The sequence below is a fragment of the Hyperolius riggenbachi genome, chromosome 7, assembly GCF_040937935.1.
Source record: "Hyperolius riggenbachi isolate aHypRig1 chromosome 7, aHypRig1.pri, whole genome shotgun sequence".
Lineage (NCBI taxonomy): Eukaryota > Metazoa > Chordata > Amphibia > Anura > Hyperoliidae > Hyperolius > Hyperolius riggenbachi.
The window spans coordinates 285,092,255-285,113,121 of NC_090652.1; the positions used below are offsets into that span (position 1 = coordinate 285,092,255).

The 20,867-nt window shown below is 43.4% G+C and overlaps 1 protein-coding gene across 6 annotated transcripts in view; it reads left to right on the top strand.

Annotated features, from left to right (window-relative positions):
- Nucleotides 1-20,867, top strand: part of LRP1B (LDL receptor related protein 1B) — a 2,031,260-nt gene that overhangs the window by 1,217,561 nt on the left and 792,832 nt on the right. For all 6 annotated transcript variants that reach the window (XM_068245873.1, XM_068245875.1, XM_068245874.1 and 3 more), the window contains exon 22: nt 13,907-14,107. In XM_068245873.1, coding sequence (XP_068101974.1) covers nt 13,907-14,107 — 201 coding nt within the window. The remainder of the gene's footprint in view (nt 1-13,906; nt 14,108-20,867) is intronic.

Below are 20,867 nucleotides of genomic sequence, written 5' to 3' on the forward strand. Positions count from 1 at the left end.
CAAACGCTATACATTTACGAATGATGAATCATTGTTCTGCAATAGGAAAGAAGGAGAAAAATCACGGTTGGCTTAGAAGTGGCATCAGCTGATGGCAGGTTGAGCCGCTGTGAATGATTAAATCGTGGTGCTAAAAAGAAGATGGGGTAAGGCCAAAGGCCAAGGCAGGCAGCAGACAAGATTAGAAAACAGACCTAGGTCAGGGCAGGCAGTAGAATGGATCATATTCTTGGGACTATGTCCAATACTCTGATCACCTGCCATGTTATCATTTTCACTGATCATAGGGACCCTGCCATCGTTCTATGTGCATCAACAGCGTCCGACACTTTGGACGCATGGAGTGCTGGGTAAAAACAAAATTATGCTGGCACTCATGCAAGTGTTGCGGAGCTACTGCATGCGATAGAGGCCTGTGCGGGTCTAATTTTTCAGACCTGCACCCGCAGCCTTGCTACCCGCACCCAACCCCAAACCCACTTTCTGTTGAATCTGGTACCCACACCCAACCCTCAGGCCTTCAGACTCGCAGCCTGACCCATGACCCGCCTTTTTCCTTTTATAATGAAATATACTGTACATTGGTAATCTCATTGGAAGACTTTAAAGTAATATTTATTTATTTTTATTTATTTATTTTTTTTTACTTTTGACTAAATTAGTTTTGCCAGCTATGAAAAAACACATCTTTAATCACACGCTTGCATGTTCCCAGTTAGCCTTAGATACTAGTATGGAGGAGTATGGGGGAGGGGGGAGTCTCCTATTCACCCATGCCCCTCTCCCCCCGGAATAAATATAGGTGGGGGGATGTGGGTGATTGTCAAAAAGGATTAAACACAGTGCTACTTCCCTTTACTTGAACTTAGGGTAATTTTCAATCCTATCTATTTATCTATCTATCTATCTATCTATCTATCTATCTATCTATCTATCATTATATATTGAGTATTGGGCCTAATATATATCTGCTTTCAAGACAAATATAACGGCAAAGGAGCCAAGACTGAATCTTGGAGGTAATTATGATAAATACAATTTTGGCAAATGTTGTCTGAGTTGGAAACTAGAGGTTTGCCAAGAGGCAAGTCAGACAGTTGGCTTGTTTACCTCTGTTGCAAAGAACAGCCCAGATGAATTCAGTAGTTGACAGGAAGGAAACGGTTTCCATAAAGGTTTGGCATGTTTCTAACATAGCTGGAAGTCTGGCATCTGTCACATGCTATTGAAATTTGAAATTTGGCCCTGTTCATTTGCTGCCGCTGAAGAGCCCCATCTTGAATTGCATTTAAATGATACAATTTAATCATCTGTGAGAAAGCGTGAACTCCTGACATAAGGATAATATATTAACCTCAATGTTCTCTGAAGCAACAATGCAATTTTAATTCCTAAAGAAACTTAGGAGCATTGGTCTGTTTGTTAGTGACTGCTCTGACATCCTCCTCAAATGTCTCCAAGGGCCGGTGCTACTATGAAAGCACAGTACTAAAAATGTAAGTAAGTAAGTCTACGCATGGCTGGCTGCATCCATGTGTATCACTTTGCATTCAATTTATTTAGATTAGGGTTTAGTGCATAGTTTTGCATCTAATTTGTATTCAAGGTGTGTAATTTAAGTCCCTGGGGGGGCGGTGCATGCCTCTGGTTTCATTTCAGTTGCAGCCTGATTGAACGCTGCCAATCTGTTCCCTGTTCTTTGGAAAATGTGTAGACCATTTATGGCTAGCAGCCTCAGGTTCATACTACGTATGTTTTAACTGTCATCTAGTGGTTAGGTCTCTTCAAAGAGGCCACGTTCTCATCGTGGAAGAGTCTAGTATTGAACAATCTGTGCACAGGCTGTCCTTGAAGCCAACATCCTCCTTTAGCGCCAGTTTCCACTATGAAGTGATGCGAGTGCGGCTACCTAGCCGCATCGCATCACTTCTGTTGCCATTCGCGTCACTTCCGCTTCGGGAGATGCGGAAGTGTATGGAGGGGATGGCGGGCGGAAGCGCATGCTGTAGATTCTTGGATCGCTCCGCACCACTCTACTCACAGTGGAAACTGTTCCATTGACGTGCATTGGTTTCAGGACACCCGCTGTGTGATGCGGCTATGTAGCCACATCACACTGCTTCTAATGGAAAGGGCCCTTACTACATCTGTTTTGAATGTAAGTTGTGTAATCTGCCTGTGTCTGGGCTCTGCACATCTATGCAGCTGGTAAACTCAGATGCAGCCTGTATTTGGAAGTGCTGCCAATATCTCCTGTTATACTATATAAGCAACCTGGGCTAGTTCCCCAGAGCCACCAGACTTGTGCTCCCCAGAGCCCCTCACACTTTTTGACAGCATAGCAGCTCACCTATCCTGATGGACGTGCTTCTCCATTCAATGCTCCATTCATGCGCTCTTGTCTTCATCCTTGCCTGGAGGCATTTTCTCAGTGACCCGAGGCATGTTATTACAACATAACATACATTACATTGCTTCCTGTTGTATATTTTTCAAATTGTACAGTGCTATGAGATATGTTGCTGATCTATAAATAATACTAATAAAATAATAACAAACCCCATGCGTGGTTGAAGACAAGCGTGGACAGACTAGTGGTGCAGTGTGCCCGCCAAAAGAGGCGAGTTGCTATGGCACACAGCACGGACCTGATTGGGCTCAGCTTTTTCCATTGAAGCCTGAAGGGGCCCATGCTAGTAAAAGAGGCTTCCACCATTCCGTTACATCACTGGGACTCCCAAAGAGTTGCCTCCTTCCGCATGTGCACTAGAAGTATGGGAGAGCTGGCAGGCACTCGGGTTATGCTGTATTGAGCAGACCAACTAAAAGGACATCCAGGTAAACCATGTGCTCAAGACGAGGATACAAAGTCCATGCAAAAAACAGTGGGAGAAGACAAGAAAAGTCTGGCACTATGGTTTATTGTCAGCATGTGGTAACAGTGCGAGCAGTATCAAAAAAAGCATGGATGCAACAACATGCAAAAATCTGACATGCAGCGAGAAGATGATACAAAACGTATTAGCTAGTGCTGGAATGCTGTACCTGGATGTTGGGAGGTGGCAGATGTGGGCGCCAATAAGGTGCACGGCCTTACGACCTTTCGCAGGGCAAAGCGCCTGGCTTCTACTGAGGTTGAGTGCCAACCTTTGTATCATCTTCTCACTGCATGTCAGATTTTTGCATGTTGTTGCATCCATGCTTTTTTTTATACTGCTCGCACTGTTACCACATGCTGACAATAAACCATAGTGCCAGACTTTTCTTGTCTTCTCCCACTGTTTTTCGCATGTGCACTAGCTCCATCCCGTTCAGGTGAAAATAGCCAAGCTTGTTGGGTCCGTGCTACTGAGCAGAAGCAGAAGGCTCGCACCTGATCTGGCTCGGCTATTTCTGAAGAAAGGCTCCGACAAGCGCAGACAAACAGACTTTCGGTGGACCCACCGCTGGATTGAGACAGCAGAGGAGGATGCGGGAAGCCTCTTTAGGATCCATAGGCTTCCTCCTCTTTAGGTGAGTACCCCGTTGGTGCACATTTCTGTCCTTCAGCAGGAAGCCAGGCAATGTGTATTGTTTAAAAGGAAATAAATATGGCAGCCACTATATCCCTCTCACTTAAATTGTCCTTTAACCATTTAAGCTTCACGTCCACAGCGGCAGCTGCTACAGCTGCAGGGACACACTAGGCACTTCCCTGCAGTTTGCTGTGCTGTGCGGGTGATCCTGCGGGCAGATGCCCACAATTGCGCTGTTGCTGGAAGCAGGTGGGATTGGCTGCAGGGGACAAAAGTCCCCTGTGCCAATCCATACATGTCCACCAAGAATAAACACTGTTTTTGTTTAAAAACAGTATTTATTCTTAAATAGAGCCACCACGCTATCTTCTGCCGTGATTTACGCCGCCCGATCGTTACCTTTATGAACAAAGTTCCAATTCATTAATGTCCCCGCCGGCACTGTGATCAGTTACCTAGTTACAATGTAGCAATACATTGTTTCCTAAGTAGCAAACATTGTACGCTAATAAGATTTTGCTCAGCGGGGACATCTTGTGGCCAAATAGTAAAATTACACCTACACCTTTAGGGAATAAAAAAAAATCTATATCAAAATGGCATATTATTATTAAATAATGCACTAAAATTAGTGATGGATGTAAAACTGAAAATATGCACCTTTATTTCCAAATAAAATATTGTCACTATGCATTATACTAGGGATATAATTTAACATTGCAATAACCGGGACAAATGGCCAAATAAAATGTTTGTGAAAAACAAAGAAAGGATGGGAGCTGGGCACCCGGCAAGAGATGGGGGTGAGCAGCACCTGCTCTGATGTATCATGCACAAGTCCTCACTTTTCTGGCCGCACCATATATGCACAGTGACGTGCTCACAGTTTCAAAGAAGCGGAAGAAAGTTCCTAGTATTGCAGAAAACATAAAGATGAAGAGACCAGGCACTGTCCTGTTATTGCATTTATTCACTGTTTGCAGCCAGGTGACATGCGGTATTGAGTACCATCAAAAATCAAACCTGTCAGGTGTCTTGCATCATATTTCATAGATACATCCAGTGAGGCTTGCGAGGGGATGTGGTGACCAGGGGGTGATGGAAGTGCACATCCATCACCCCCTGGTCACCACATCCCCTCGCAAGCCTCACTGGATGTATCTATGAAATATGATGCAAGACACCTGACAGGTTTGATTTTTGATGGTACTCAATACCGCATGTCACCTGGCTGCAAACAGTGAATAAATGCAATAACAGGACAGTGCCCGGTCTCTTCATCTTTATGTTTTCTGCAAATAAAATGTTTGGTTTTTAATTATGGTAGCATGAATTATTTTAAAACTATAATGGCTGAAAACTGAGGAATAATGATTTTTTTCCCATTTTTTTCTTATTATTCCTCTTATAATGCATTTACAATAAAATAGTTCTTAGCATAATATACCACCCAAAGAAAGCCTTATTGGTGGCGGAAAAAACAAGGTTGTGATAAGTACTGATAAAGTTATTGGGGAATGAATGGGAGGAGCACTGACAGGTGAAAATTCCTCTCGTCCATAAGGTGAAAAATACCCATGGGCTGAAATGGTTAATGTATCCATTTCATTTCAAGTTTATTTTATGTAATATTCCTATGTTCACCTAAAACAAACTTCTAGCGAACTGCAGCCTCTGGCCCCTTTACCAGAGGCTTTTTTCCTTTTTTCACTTCCCAAACACTGTGATTGGCTCACTGTAATCAGGAGGTCAGCAGCCACTGTCTTTAGACAGCGGAGATCTGTGCCGACGGGAACGCGATATTGCGTCCCGTGCTCAGGAGCCGCCAGTGTTAAAATGACTTGACTATGGGCGGTCTCGAACTGGTTAATAATTTAAAAAAAAACTTAACTTTTTTTCCCCTTATATTTGTGATTATTCAAAAGGGAAAAATTCCCCTAAAAAGATTATTCAATTATACCGGCAATTGCATCATCTGGGATGCCTTAAGGGCAATCCTTGGGGGACAATTTAAAATAATGAGAGCGCTGAATATTCATTAAGGGGCTGCACTAATTACGCCGGTCTTTCCCGTGTCTGATTGTGGAATTGTTCGCCGAGGATTGGGACTCGGCTTACATCTCGGTGTCGCTGTCTGGGTTTTCGTGCTAGATATGATGGTTGTCTTCACAACAAACACTCCTTTTATTCGCCGCTGCTCCGCTAAATCCGTGTGTACACTAATTGTGCCTTGGAGTTTTCTTCTACTACCCATCGCGGTCCCATGTGACTTCCCAGGCAATTGACCTGACACAGTATACAAGCCCAAATTGGCTTTGCAAGACGCAGTGAAGCAGCAATTGGACAGAAATCAATTTCTCGTTTCTTTTGGTTCTTTGAGACTTTGCATTAAATCACACAAGCCACAGACTGTCTCCTTCCTCTGGGTGCTCCAGCTGTGAAAGCCGCTGCACAAGGCCTGGAACAAACCATTAATTTTCCCATTTCGTTAGTAAAAAGAAAAAAACATAAAGAACTATAGACTGTAAGCTTGTTTAAAGAGGAGCTGTTAGGTATAAGGTCTCAGAGAAAATAAACACATATATCAGTAGCTAAAGATTGGCTGTACTTACATTACATATGCATTTCACTGTCCACGTTTGGATTTCACAGAATTTGTATATAGTATATGCAGAGATAGATGCTCCTGACAGCTCATGGCAGGCCCCATGTTTTTCTGTCAAATGTGTCGTCATGTCCTGCCTGCTTCCTGATCACAGAAAAGCTGGTACTTGAACAACACAGTGTGCAGTGAATATTAATGAGCCATGTGGCTAGGAACAATAGCTGACTCCTGCAGTGTACTCTGCCCGGAGATTTATCAGTGCTACGCGCTGGACTGATTAGAAGCTGCTGTAACGTCTCATTAGCAGCCGAGGGGAGGGCCCCAGAATGCTTTGCAGTTTAGTATGCGGCTTGCGTCCTTATGGGTCTATAACAGCCTTTAAGATAAGCACACATCAAAGGTAACTGAGATTTTTATCTTCACTAATGGCTTTTGGGCTTCCTTCTAAACTGTTTAACACAGTAGAATAGAGGTTTAAATTAGCTTCTGCAGCCTGACAGTTACTCTTTAAGCAAAGCCGACATTGGAGGCTATCTGTATATGGTAAAATTATTAACACTTAGACTGCCAGCTATTTTTCTTTTAAAATATAGACGCCAGTCAGTGGCATAACTACAATTCATGGTGCCCCCCAGCAAAACTTTGATGGCCCCCCTCTCAGTGTACACACCCCTTACCTTGCTTCCCCTTGGTGCCCTTACGGCCTTGGAGCCCATCTCACAGGGGTCACAAAACAAGCGAGGCCATAATCAGGCCCATGATGCCAAGTGAGGCGACTTCCTCAGACAGCAGAAATCTGGGAGCAGCACCAGGCAGAAACAGGAATTGAAGAGAGTGCCTGGCCAAGCTATACTGGGGGCAAGTATACCTGGCTAACCTATTGAGGGCAACTGTACCTAGCTACCAATACTGGGGGCACCTATACCTGGCTAACCTACTGGGGGCAACTGTACCTAGCTACCAACACTATGGGCACCTATACCTGGCTACCTACCTATACTGAGGGTGTTTTTTTTGGGGGGGGGCTCACTACAGCTATTACGTGCAGCGCAAATTGTCGGCTGCTGTGTGATCATTCCAATTTGGGGTGGGGGCGCATCCTCACAAGTTTTCCTCAGGCAAAAAAAAGTCTAGAACCGGCCCTAGCCATCATGATCTTGACCCCCATAAGAAGTGTAGCCACAAAAACACCTGATCTGAAGTATAGTGCCCTGTATTGGACGAAGGGAAGAATATAAGTTGGGGCCCCCCCCACAGCTCTGGGCCGTTCTGCAATTGCAGGTGCTGCTCCCCTCTTGTCACATCACGGACACCAGTACCATTTGCATTGTGTTTATTACATGTCTTGCACACATTTACATGTACCAAGTTCCACATTAGTCAGGAGGGACATCGTAGAGGTGCAACTGAATTTGAGTTGAATGAGAATTATTATAAAAATCTATTGTAAACTTTGCAAATCAAATCTTGCAGTGAAAGCATTTGATTGGTTCCTTTTCAAGCTGCATAGATTTGCAGTAGCATTTGCATAATCCTGCATCAACTTAGAATTATTTGCATATTTCAAGTAAATCGAAAGTTGGCACTGAGTTAAATCTAAATGCCTTTTAGGCACCTGTGGCTCAATAATATGGGGAAACAAAAACACCTATAGATGTCGGCTGCAGAAGGAAGTAGTCTTTCACTAAAATGCCTTTACTCGTCCGTGGCATATGGATGCAAAAACTCAGAACGCCTGTAAATGTCCACAACAGTCTACGGTTTAGGGTCCTTTTACACTTAATCAGTTGCTCTCAGTTAAAACGGAAAGAAAACTGATTTTCAAAGTAAGTCACATGTTTTCCTATGGCACTTTTCACACTTAAAGAAAACCTGAACTGAAAATTAAAAGTCAAAATAAGCATACACAAGTCATACTTACCTTCCATGTAGTCTACTCCTCAGTGTCTTTCTCCTGTCCCGTGTCCTATTTGTTCACTGTGATCAAGGGAATTTTCCGTCCTCCATTTTGAAAATGGCCATTACCCATAACCGCTTTCTGGTCAGCACACAGTTAAACTGTATAACATCGCCCACTTGAGCCATAGGGAAACATGGACATTACCTGCTACATCAGTTTTCCTCTCAGCTATAACTGACAGCATCTGATATTTTATTGACAGCAACTGATATATTTCAGATCTGACAAAATATTGTCAGAACTGGAAGGGATTATTGTCAGAAGAAAATGGTAAGCTTCTGTGTTTATTTTAAATATTTTTACTCAGTACAGGTTCTCTTTAACGTTTTAACTGAAATCTTCTTCCCAATGCACTGCTATGGAAAAAACGCGTACTAACGCATACCAACTGATTAAATGTAAAAGGGCCCTTACACTTTATAAAATGCTAACATATTATGCAGCATCTGAACATGCCTATTACTAACTTCTACAGCAAAAATATAAATAAATACATTTACACACACGGACAAATTTGTTGATACCCTTACAACTCACTGAATAAATTATTTAAAGATTTCTGAAAAGGGATTAAATGAACAATCAGCTTTAATATTTAACCTGCATGCTCTTGTTTATACATGGCCAGTGAGATGCAATTACCAGCATGCATGCAAATTTTTCTCACTCAGCCGAAAATGATTACCCGTTTTTTGCTCATTGGAAAAATCATAAATCTATACAAAGTTGAGAGCATATCACAACCACATTACCAAACACTGTATTTAAGGTAGATACCCTTCCACAGGATGCCTTCTTTGGGTGAGGTATTCCTGACTCCTGCTGCACACGCGATATTCACAGGTGAGTAGTGTTGGGCGAACAGTGTTCGCCACTGTTCGGGTTCTGCAGAACATCACCCTGTTCGGGTGATGTTCGAGTTCGGCCGAACACCTCATGGTGTTCGGCCAAACTAAGAGCGCATGGCCGAACATTCCCCGAACGTTCGGCTAGCGCTGTGATTGGCCGAACGGGTCACGTGGTTCGGACCCGAACGCGCTCTGATTGGCCGAACGGGGCACGTGGTTCGGGTAAATAAATACCCGATCCACGTCATTTCTCCGCCATTTGTCTGTGGGTTTAGCTTTGGGTAGGCAGGCAGGGTAGTTCTCTCTCCAGCCAGGCTAGCCAGGGTCCCCCCAGTCATTGTGTCGCTGCTGGGAACAGTAGTACACCGCTCACCAACACTATATAGCATTGTGTTTACTGCCACTCTGTGTCTCTGCTGGGAACAGTAGTACACCGCTTACCCACCACTGTATAGCATTGTGCTCTGTGTCGCTGCTGGGAACAGTAGTACACTGCTCACCCACCACTGCATAGCATTGTGCTCTGTGTCGCTGCTGGGAACAGTAGTACACCGCTCACCCACCACTGTATAGCATTAGGCTCTGTGTCGCTGCTGGGAACAGTAGTACACCGCTCACCCACCACTGTATAGCATTGTGCTCTGTGTCGCTGCTGGGAACAGTAGTACACCGCTCACCCACCACTGTATAGCATTGTGCTCTGTGTCGCTGCTGGGAATAGTAGTACACCGCTCACCCACCACTGTATAGCATTGTGCTCTGTGTCGCTGCTGGGAACAGTAGTACACCGCTCACCCACCACTGTATAGCATTGTGCTCTGTGTCGCTGCTGGGAACAGTAGTACACCGCTCACCCACCACTGTATAGCATTGTGCTCTGTGTCGCTGCTGGGAACAGTAGTACACTGCTCACCCACCACTGTATAGCATTGTGCTCTGTGTCGCTGCTGGGAACAGTAGTACACCACTCACCCACCACTGTATAGCATTGTGCTCTGTGTCGCTGCTGGGAACAGTAGTACACCGCTCACCCACACTATATAGCATTGTGTTTACTGCCACTCTGTGTACACCACTCACCCACCACTGTATAGCATTGTGTTTACTGCCACTCTGTGTCTCTGCTGGGAACAGTAGTACGCACGCTTCTTGTCCTCATGCAAGGCCTGGGTTGTTGTGTCTCAAAGCGTGGCCTTCTCCTCCTGCGCCGCCCTCCTCCTGTTCCATCACGTGTGCTGCTGCTGGGTTAGCGTTACCGGTCCCTTTTCCTGGAACCTCTCATCTGTATTACATTTATGACTGCATGCCGACAAAAAGCAAATTGCTTTCCGCAGGCTTCTTGTCCTCATGCAAGGCCTGGGTTGTTGTGTCTCAAAGCGTGGCCTTCTCCTCCTGCGCCGCCCTCCTCCTGTTCCATCACGTGTGCTGCTGCTGGGTTAGCGTTACCGGTCTCTTTTCCTGGAACCTCTCATCTGTATTACATTTATGACTGCATGCCGACAAAAAGCATGTTACCTGTGCAAAGAAAACAGACATTTCCCGCATTTAAAAGACAGTTTTCCCTTTGAAACTTTAAAATCGATTTTCTCAAAAACTATAAGCTCTTTTTGCTATTTTTTTTTCCTCTTGTACCCACTCCCAAGGTGCACATACCCTGTAAATTTGGGGTATGTAGCATGTAAGGAGGCTTTACAAAGCATGAAAGTTCGGGTCCCCATTGACTTCCATTATGTTCGGAGTTCGGCCCGAACCTCAACATCTAGATGTTCGCCCAACACTACAGGTGAGATGTCCCCTGAAAGATCTCCACAGCTGAGTTCTGACTAATGTGTACAATGCTTTAGAGTGAGTGAGTGAGTGACTAGAGTGAGTAAGTGAAGAGGTAGAACCTCTGACTTTTGTTGCCAACCCTCATTTCCTGTTTCCAAAACCTCCTGAATTTTCATTAAAGCTATGAGAATTCATACAGGGTGCAGAGACAGAAACTGGGAGAAAAGTCTTCTAAAGAAGACAAGAATGAAGATATTAACCTCTGTCCCTTTGTACAGCCAGTTCTAGACTTTCTGCTGTCTAAAAGTTTGAAGGATGTCACTGCTACTAATCAAGTGTGGTGATTGGCAAAATTACGGTGACATGGTCAGGCCTACAATATCATCGATACTAGCTAGCAAAAGGAGCAGCGGGCGGCTGTGATTGGCTGGTCTGGCGCTAGCACCCCTGCCTGATTGGTCAGGGAAGGTTCCACCGATCGAATGAGGACGGGGATTCATGGATGAGGAGGATAGTGTGTGCCAAGTAGGCGAGCTGGAAAGCCAGGTGACCCAAATGCCCAAGTGCTGGCTTCTGCCCCTAGATTTTTAGGTTTTGCCGCCTGAATTATGTGGTTCAGGTGGCTTCATTATATATATATATATATATATATATATATATATATATATATATGGAACTAGGCTTTAATTTGAAAGTCTAATACCCATTTAAACTCTCTTGCCTTCAGTATTAATAATCTGACTGTACTTCACTACCCTGTGGAGTCAAGGCTACATTTTATATTCCACTTTTTCCTTCTTAGATGCTAGAAAGTAAAATATATTTAATTAAGCAGATTTACTTCAGTGAATTTCTTTTGTAAGAGAAAAAAAAAAAACTCTACTCCTCATTTTCCATTTTTTTATTCTTTGCATAATAAAACAATTTGTAATTCAAATTTGATTCTTCCAGTACTACACAATTGGATGTTTTCTTTTTTTCCTAATAGAAGATGTACAGTGATTGATATTGGAAATGAAACACATGTCAACAAGGCTGCAGTCTGGTCTCAGTCTGTCTGGCATGAAAGAGAGTACAAACTCTTGTCAAGCTGGAAGTGTTCTGATGTGACTTGTGCAATTAAATAAAGATGAACTCTGTAGTATACAGTATTTTATCTCAGAGCATTTTATTCATTAGGATTATGCTAAGAACTTGCTTTTTCATCTCCGTGAATCTGTTTCAGTGCTTATGATTTAGAAGGCCCTGCAAAGAGGTTTATAGTGTAAAACAAGGAAAATACTGTATGTTGGTTCAGTATAGTGTCAGGGGTGTAACTGAAAATCACTGAGCCCCCCTGAAAACTTTGGATGGGACCCCCTCCCCACCCCCTCAATTCCTGCACAGGTAAACTGAGAACCAATGTTATTATTATTATTCAATTGGCTAGTGCACGATTTAATGTGTTCTCCCCATGCAGATAAAAACAGACAGCAGTGAAGCACTGCACGCATTTTCTCAGTTACATTTGTTTCTGTGATAAATGTGCATGTTTTCACACATACAGACACACGTGGTGTGCTGAAAACGCATCGAGAAAAAGGTACACAGAAGGCTGCTCCCAACCTCAGCTTATTGCACTTACTCTGTCCTCCTCTGATGAAGCAGAAATGACTTTGCAGACTTCTCTCCAGCATCACTACAGTACACAGCACTTGGGAAACGGGTAGAGAGGCTGGGCTGAGAGCACTGAACACAAAACCGTTTCTTAGGCCCCCACTCCGGACCGGAATCGAACCCTGATTCCCCGGCCATTACCCGTGGTCATTGCGAGTGCAGACTTGCCCTTCATGACAGATTCTTGCCTCCCTGAGGAGGTGACCAACCTGGTGAGTCGCAGTGAAGGCACCATCAGACTTGCCCTCCATAACAGATTCTCGTTAAAGGATTTAAAGTTGATTCATTTCACATATACAGCAGGGCCTCGAAAGTCCTCCTGTATTGTTATTTTTTGTCACTACCTCAGGACGTGCATGCCCTGCCTGCTGCCTTCCTCGGATGTGTGTGGTAGCCGTTCCTGCTCCTTTGCCCACAGCGTGCCTGCTGCCTTCCTTGGATGTGTGGTGGTGGTAGCCGTTTCTTAGGCTCCCACTCCGGACCGGAGTAGAACCAGGATTCCCCGGCCATTACCCGTAGTCACTCACAATGGCAGACTTGCCCTCCATAACAGATTCTTGATGCAGGTACTGAACAGCAAGCAGAACAAGTATTTACAAAAATAGATGTAAGCTTTAACAAGAGAGAGAACCATTGAAAGTTGATAAGGCATCAGACATTACCTGACATCACTGAGTGAGGAAGAGCACTCTGGCCATGGTGCGTACCAGTCCAGCACGGCCGTCACTACGCAAACAGCTGTTTGTGGTGCGTTACACAGTGAGTTTGGTGTGTCAGTGTGAAGCAGTACTCTAATTACACTCCCTGATTGATGTATACACATGTAAGATGTTTTAAAGCACTTTAGGCCTGCAATTTAGCATTCAGTATGATTTCTGCCCTTAACACGCTGCTTTGCGTCAAATCCAGATTTTTCCCCGGGACTTTTGGCATGTATCCCACTCCGCCATGCCCCCCTCCAGGTGTTAGATTCCTTGAAAAATATTTTCCAACACTTTTGTGGCCAGCATAATTTTTTCTAGTTTTCCAAGTTCGCCTCCCCATTGAAGTCTATTGCGGTTCGTGGAAGTTCGCACAAACCAAACTTTTTGCAGAGGTTCGGGCCATCTCTAATTGTTACGCCCCTGGATAGCGTGGCATGATATTAAAAAATTACTTTTGGGTTATCTCCCGCTGTAAATGAGCTCAATTAAGAGATGTTTCCGTCCATAGGACTTCCATAAATCATCAGGGTTTTTAATCTTTTTATGTAATAATCAAAGAGTACAAAGTCACAGTGCATACTTGCTGTTTGAAGCCACACACTCCGTCAAGAGCCATAGTGCCAACCAAAAGGCAAACATTCACCATGGATTGCAGAAAAAAAATACCAGAATTGATCACCTCTGTTTATGACCTAAATAGTTCATAATTTGATGACTTTCTTACATGGTAAATGGTATGGTCCACATGAAGCCTCCTTAGTACACCACGTGGAATCAAAAAAATGGTTCAAAATTACATGAACTTGTGGTCCTTTCTGTCTTCTGATAACTGTGTTTGTTTCCTAAAGGGAGATGCATAAGCAATGCATGGGTTTGTGATGGCGATATTGACTGTGAGGACCATTCAGATGAGGATAATTGCGAAGGCTATATGTGTGGGCCACCCAAATTCCCTTGTGCTAATGATACCTCCATGTGCCTGCAGCCTGAAAAGCTCTGCAATGGGAAAAGAGATTGCCCTGATGGATCTGATGAAGGCCAAATCTGTGGTACGTTCCAGTTTATAATCACATTTTACACATAAAGCCCCTTTGTTTTCTTTTTGTGTGTTTATGTTCATGCTTAGAAAATTCTATTTAAACATTTAAAGGCATTTTCTCACAGTAGTTTGAGAATGGCAGAGTCCGTGCAGTAAAATTGAGTCTTATCAATAAAAATCAAGTTTTTATCATCTCTGTATAGTTTAGAATTAGGGATGGTCCTAGATGCCTGCCCCAAGTGAGATGGGTATAGGGGTACTAATGTACCCCATACCCATTTACACAAAGGGTTAAGTTAGAATGAAAATGTGACCATGAAAAAAGTCATTACATTTTCTTAAGTACCATAAATATTTACCTTTAATGAACCTACACCGTTATCCTCCAAAATGTCCTATGCCAATATCCTCTAAGACAGCGCTGGGCAAACTACGGCCCGCAGGCGGCTGGAGTTCTCTCCTCCCTCCCACGTGACGGTGTGCCATGTGTGGCTACTGTTGCCATGGACGCCTGACGCTGTAAGAGGCGATTAGGTGAGTTAACCCCCTCTTCTTATCGCCCGCTCACAATTCGGAAGGGCAGGAAGGAGACTGAAAAAATTACAGGTGACCTCAACTTTTAAAGCCAGGTATAGGTGACACAAGGGGTTAATTAGTTTGGTAGGGGATACAATTTCACACACACAAAAAACAACTTTATTTTTTTATTATTACACTGTTACTTTGATTCAAAAAAATAAAATAAATATATATATATATATATATATATATATATATATATGTGTATATATATATATATATATATATATATATATATATATATATATATATATATACATATATATATATATATATATATATATATATATATATGCACCCCCTGTAACTTTATTTGAATGACTGCTGCTAGCAGCCAGCAATTATTCACAATGGGTTTAGTGCACAAGCATGCATGTGCATGAGCGTGCACAAGCGTGCCACAAGTGATGGAGGCGTGCACGAGCGCAGCAGCTTTTAGTGCTGGGCACAAGTCTCACGTATAGGAACCTGTAGTGTAGCTAATTTGGTCATAAGATTTACGTCCAGGAACCAAAAGTGGTTAAAATACTCATTCATGAACCTGTCATCTGGAAAGATCAGCAATGGTTGTTCTGGATGACAGTAATTTAAGGTTTATATCTATCTTAAAGGACAACATATAAAATGTACATTTCTCTCAGAGTTAAATGTTCTATAAATGACCATTTTCCTATCTTGCTGTCACAGTAGGTAGTGCAAATCTGATAGATCTCTCCTCATGAGGGATTTTCAATTCTTTTTTTATTTACCAAAGCGCTTACTGGACTGTAGTTGTTCAGTCCAACTGCCAATAGGGTGGAAATGAGTGGAGAAGCTGCCTAGCATCTTTGTATGGTTCCTTTCCAGTGAGTCATTTTGTAAATAAGGGAAATCCTTAGCATTTCTTTTAGGCAGCTTGTTGCCAGTGGAGTAACTACAAATCATGGGGATCCCCAGCAAAACTTTGAAGGGGCCCCGTCAATGTTAACACCCTTTGCCTACTCCTCATGACCCGCACAGCCTGGGGGCCCATCTTGCAAGGGTCATAAAACAATTAAGGACATCATAATCTTCTTCACACCCATAACACGTATGGCCAGAGAAACACCTGATCTGAAAGATGGAACCCATTATTGGGGGGATTGAATTAGTAGCTGGAGCCCCGTTACCAGGGCCAAATTTCTGTAAAGTCCCAAAAGGCCAGGGCTTTGGGCGGCAGAAACCCGAGGGAGTACCTGGAAATGAAATAGGCGTTGCTGCATATGGAAGAGAAGGCTGCACATGGGCAGAAACACATGAAAGAGAGAAACTGATGTCCAAGGGAGCTGTCCAAGGAATAGAAGGGTTGCAACGCATGGAAGAGGGTGCTGCACATGGAATGGGAGTGGCTCTGCTGCCCATGGAAGGGGAACCACAACATATCTGGCCTAGGGGCCGAAATGTAAAAATCCGGCTTTGCCCCTTACAGCTCTGTGCCCCCTGCAGTCGCAAGGACTGCTCCCCGTAGTTCAAGTGTACCTAAGACAAGAAGCGTCTCCGGTACTACACTTCCCTGGCTCTTCCTTAAGCCTCCTTAAAGAGACACTGAAGCGAAAAAAAAATATGATATAGTGAATTGGTTGTGTACTATGAATAATTACTAGAAGATTAGCAGCAAAGAAAATATTCTCATACTTTTATTTTCAGGTATATAGTGTTTTTTCTAACATTGCATCATTCTATAATATGTGCAGATTACACAACACTCAGCATTCAAAATGATTCTTTCAGAGCAGTCTGTGAAGTAATGACCTCTCCTCTAGCAGAGAAAAAGTAAACAGTTCACTTACACTTGAGATAATAAAAGTCAGATAACAGCCCTCTCCACGACTAAGACTAAGGGCCCTTTTCCACTAGCAGTCGCTAGCGTTCACGCTGAACGCTAGCGATTGCTGAATCAAAAATCTAAAAAATTACCGGCGATTTCCCAACGTTTGCGGCCGCGATTTTGCTATGCTATGCACTGCACAGCAAAATCGCGGCAAATATCGCTCCGCCGCGTGTTTGCGTTCCTGTAAAAAAATGAATCGCGGTAGTGGAAATGACCTACCGCGATTCCTATGTTAAAAAGCAAACCATAGTGATTGTAAAATCACTAGCGGTTTGCGACTTTCCAAATCAGCCAGCGCAAACGCGCTAGTGGAAAAGGGCCCTTAGTCGGAGAGCTTAATGGCTTGTTTGCATAGAGATAACAACTGGAGTTTCTCAACTCTTCCGGTACTGGAAACAATTACACTGATGTATCTGCTCTTAATGTTTTATTTCTTAGCTGTACTACACATACAAATCATAATATCATAGTTTTTTTTTCGCTTCAGTGTCTCTTTAAGGCCACTCATCCCTCGCCATCTCCACGTGTGGCTCCAGTCACCCACAATACCTCCCAAAAGCCTGGCTGAGTCACGCTTTATTGTGCATGCGTGGCCCGCCGCGCTCCCTCATCACCCTCCCCCAGCTGGGAGCGTCCTACGCTTGCGCAGTACTACTGCTCAGCTGCATAACACTCTCAGTGACAAAGGCGCGATGGGGGAGCGCGCCTGGCCGGGTCGCACGTGCACAATGAAGCATGACTCGCCCAGGCTTTTCGGACAGTATTGCGGGTGACAGGAGCCACCTGGGGGGAGACAGCGAGGAACTCTGCAGCCTAAAGGGGGCTTTAGGAAGCCCCAGGTAAGTATAGGACCTGAGACGCTTCTAGTCTCAGGTTCTCTTTAAACTCGCAGGTTTTGTGGCTGTTCAGTTTAGAGAGGAGGGGAAGGAAAAGGTGCTTTTCTGGAAGTTCTCCTATTGTGTGTCTGCAGTCCTATATAATCTACAATAGCGCAAGATGAATTTATCATGGTCCGCTGTCACTGGCCCCTTCCAGGTCTGACTCACAGCCAGTAAATATATAGATGAGTTTCCTCCCATTGAGTGTCTATTTATAACGCTTGCCGAGCCCCTGGTGAAAGTTGCCTTGATATAGCGCTTCCCATTACTTCTTTTCATGGCACGAAGATGAAACTTATGATCAAATGTAATTTTTCTTCCCGGAAGCGATATTTAATTCATTAGCCAGGCAAAAACCTAATTTATGTGGAGATCGCTGGCACGCCGGTTATCCCGGAGGGGATGATTATGCGCATCTCTTGGACCCGGCTTCCGCAATTTCCTTCCATTTCAATTTTAAAGTCATTTGGACGCCAGTCTTTTAAAAGTAATGTGTAGAGTCAGTCCTCATAACTGTCGGTCTATCCATATAACAGTCCGCATAACTGTGTGCCTGTCCTTATATCTCTATTTTATGTATGCCTTTATTACCACCCTCCCCCTGGCTCCCCTGAGACACCCATACTGTAGGTTTTGAAGCTGGACAGAGAGGCTGCATACAGCTGTGTATATGTTGTATTAGGAAGCCGTTTTTTTCAATATAGTGAACTGCAGGCTCTTAAAGAGACACTGAAGCATAAAAAAAATTGATGATATAATGAATTGACTGTGTAGTACGGATAAATACTAGAACATTAGTAGCAAAGAAAATATTCTCATATTTTTTATTTTCAGTTATATAGTGTTTTTTTTATAATATTGCATCATTCTCTAATATGTGCAGTTTACACACTACTTAGCATTGTAAATGATTTTACAGAGCAAGCCAGTGAACTATTGACCTGTCCTCAGCTGAAGAAAAAAACAGTACAGTGACTGGCAGTTGAGATAACAAGCTTCAGAAGACAGCGCTCTCTGCAACTTTCAGAGCTCAATGGCTCTTTTGCACAGATAACAACTAAAGTTTCTTAACTCTTCCTGTACTGGAAACAATATTAGACTTGTGTCTCTGCTCTTAATGTTTTATTTCTTAGCTGTACTACACATAGAATTCATATCATATATTTTTTTTTCGCTTCAGTGTCTCTTTAAAGGACACCTGAAGTGAGCTATATATTGAGGCTGCTATGTTTATTTCCATTCAAAGCGGACCTGAATTCAGAACTTCCTCTTTGCTTTAAAAGATATCCAACATCATAATAACTTTTAAAGACATACATTTGTATGTTGCAGCTGGTACAAATCCTGCAGTAAATCTGAAGTGTGTCTACTTCCTGCTTTCATGGAAACACACATAGGGTTAACATCCTGTGTTTAGAAATTAGCTGCTCTGCCGAGGCAGCCAGCTGACACAGCAGATAGATCATATTACAGTTGTGATTTGTCACAGATAAGATGGGATTAGACAGGCTAAACTCTCTAAATACACACAGGGTGCATTTCTCTATTTTTCTTCTGTCCTGTGTAAGAGTTCCAGGTCCACTTTAAGCAATACTATTTGCCTGGCAGCCCTGATGATCTCTATGACAGCAACAGTGTTTGGATCACACAGCTGAAACAAGCATGCAGCTAATCCAGTCAGAAACACCTGATCTGCATGATTGTTCAGTGTCTATGGCTCAAAGTAGCAGATGAATGATCAGCAGGAAAACCAGGCAAATGGTGTTGTTTCAAATTAAAGAAGTATGTCAGCCTCCATATCTCTCTCACCAGGCTCCCTTTAAGTAAAATATAGTAACCAAGCAGTTCGGGGTGACCCAAAACCACAAGGAAAGTATAGGGAACTAAGAGACGACAAGCCCTCCTACTAAAAAGCAATGCCTAGTGAGGTTTGCCTTCTTAAAACAGAAGGAGTGTGCAATAATTCAGTGAACAGCTGTGGCTACCCACAATGCACCAATACAGAATATGCAAATTCTCTCTTTATGCCATTAAAGCCAGGCTTCTACATTTGGGCATTGGTAATTCCAATACTAAAATATCGGTACATGTTACTGATATTCTACTAATGCTAAACCTAACCCTATTCTCATACGAGCCCTCCCTCTACCAATGCCTAACGCTAACTGACTCAACCCCCCCCCCCCCCACACACACACACACACACCAATGCCTAACCCCAATGGACCCCCTCCCTGATGCCTAACCCTGGTTGGACTTGATGGACAAATGTATTTTTCCAACCAAACTATGTAACTCTAACCAATGAAAAAAACATATTATTTAGACAGGTGTGGTCCAAACCTTAGTGTTACATGAAATCTGACAAGACTAGTTGCATGATTGCTTCAGGTGTGTAATTTGTACTAGTGATCAGAAAGATCAGCAGGACCGCCAGGCAACTGGTATAGTTTAAAAGAAAATAAATATGGCACCGTCCATAGGTCTCACGCCACAGGTTCCTTTTAAATTTGGCGTCGTTTTTAAACAGCATCCAGCATTTTGTTCCCTTCCCCCTGCCCTTATCGACCTTCCATCCACATTGTTTCCAGGTCATTAAAATGCAAGTTATTTTTGTTTCCAATATTTGATTGTGTCCTGACACTTCACCTCGCACCTCCGATTGGGAATTACCAATCACCTCCACTTACTCGCATGTGCTTAAGACGAGGCCTCTCTGACGATACACACGTTCTCCTTGTCAGACACAATAAAGACTGTCACAAGATGGTAACCTTTTCACTGAAGCACTTCCCTGAAATTCCTGCAAGTCACTTAATATTTCTTAGCTCATTTTTTCCTCTTCCCTTCTGATGCTTAAAGCCTTAAATGGCGCTCTGAGCTACATAGAAATCGCTGCCAGTTAAGGAAATGCTATTTTCTCCACTTAGATTGCCCATTTTCCACCTGTCTGTTCATCTTGGTCTCTGGTGTTCGGAGGCCGTAATGATGACATGAGTACTAGCTGGGTCTTTAAAGGAAATGTACAAAAGTATGCTTCCAGTAACATTTTCTATGGTTAACAAAGATCAAATCATCTGATGCTTTAGGCCACTGCTGCCAGATTTTGATCACTTTAAAAGCATGTCTGTCTTGTAGGCTAGAATCACATGAAACAAGTATACACATAACAAAAGGTCATTAAGAAACAGTGGCGTAGCAGTAGGGGGTGCAGAGGTAGCGACCACTTCGGGGCCCTTGGGCCAGAGGGGCCCCAAGGGGCCCTCCCTAAAGCACAATATTAGCTCTATATTGGTCCTGTGCTGGTAATAACCACGTCTATAGATGCTTTAAATAGTAGTAATCATTAACAAACTGTTTCCCATCCCCCTTCTTGCACCTTTGACACTATGGAAATCCTTGGCAGGTTTTGGTGCACCATGTCAAGTGTTATGTATAGAGTGCTTGTGGGGCCCCCATGTAAA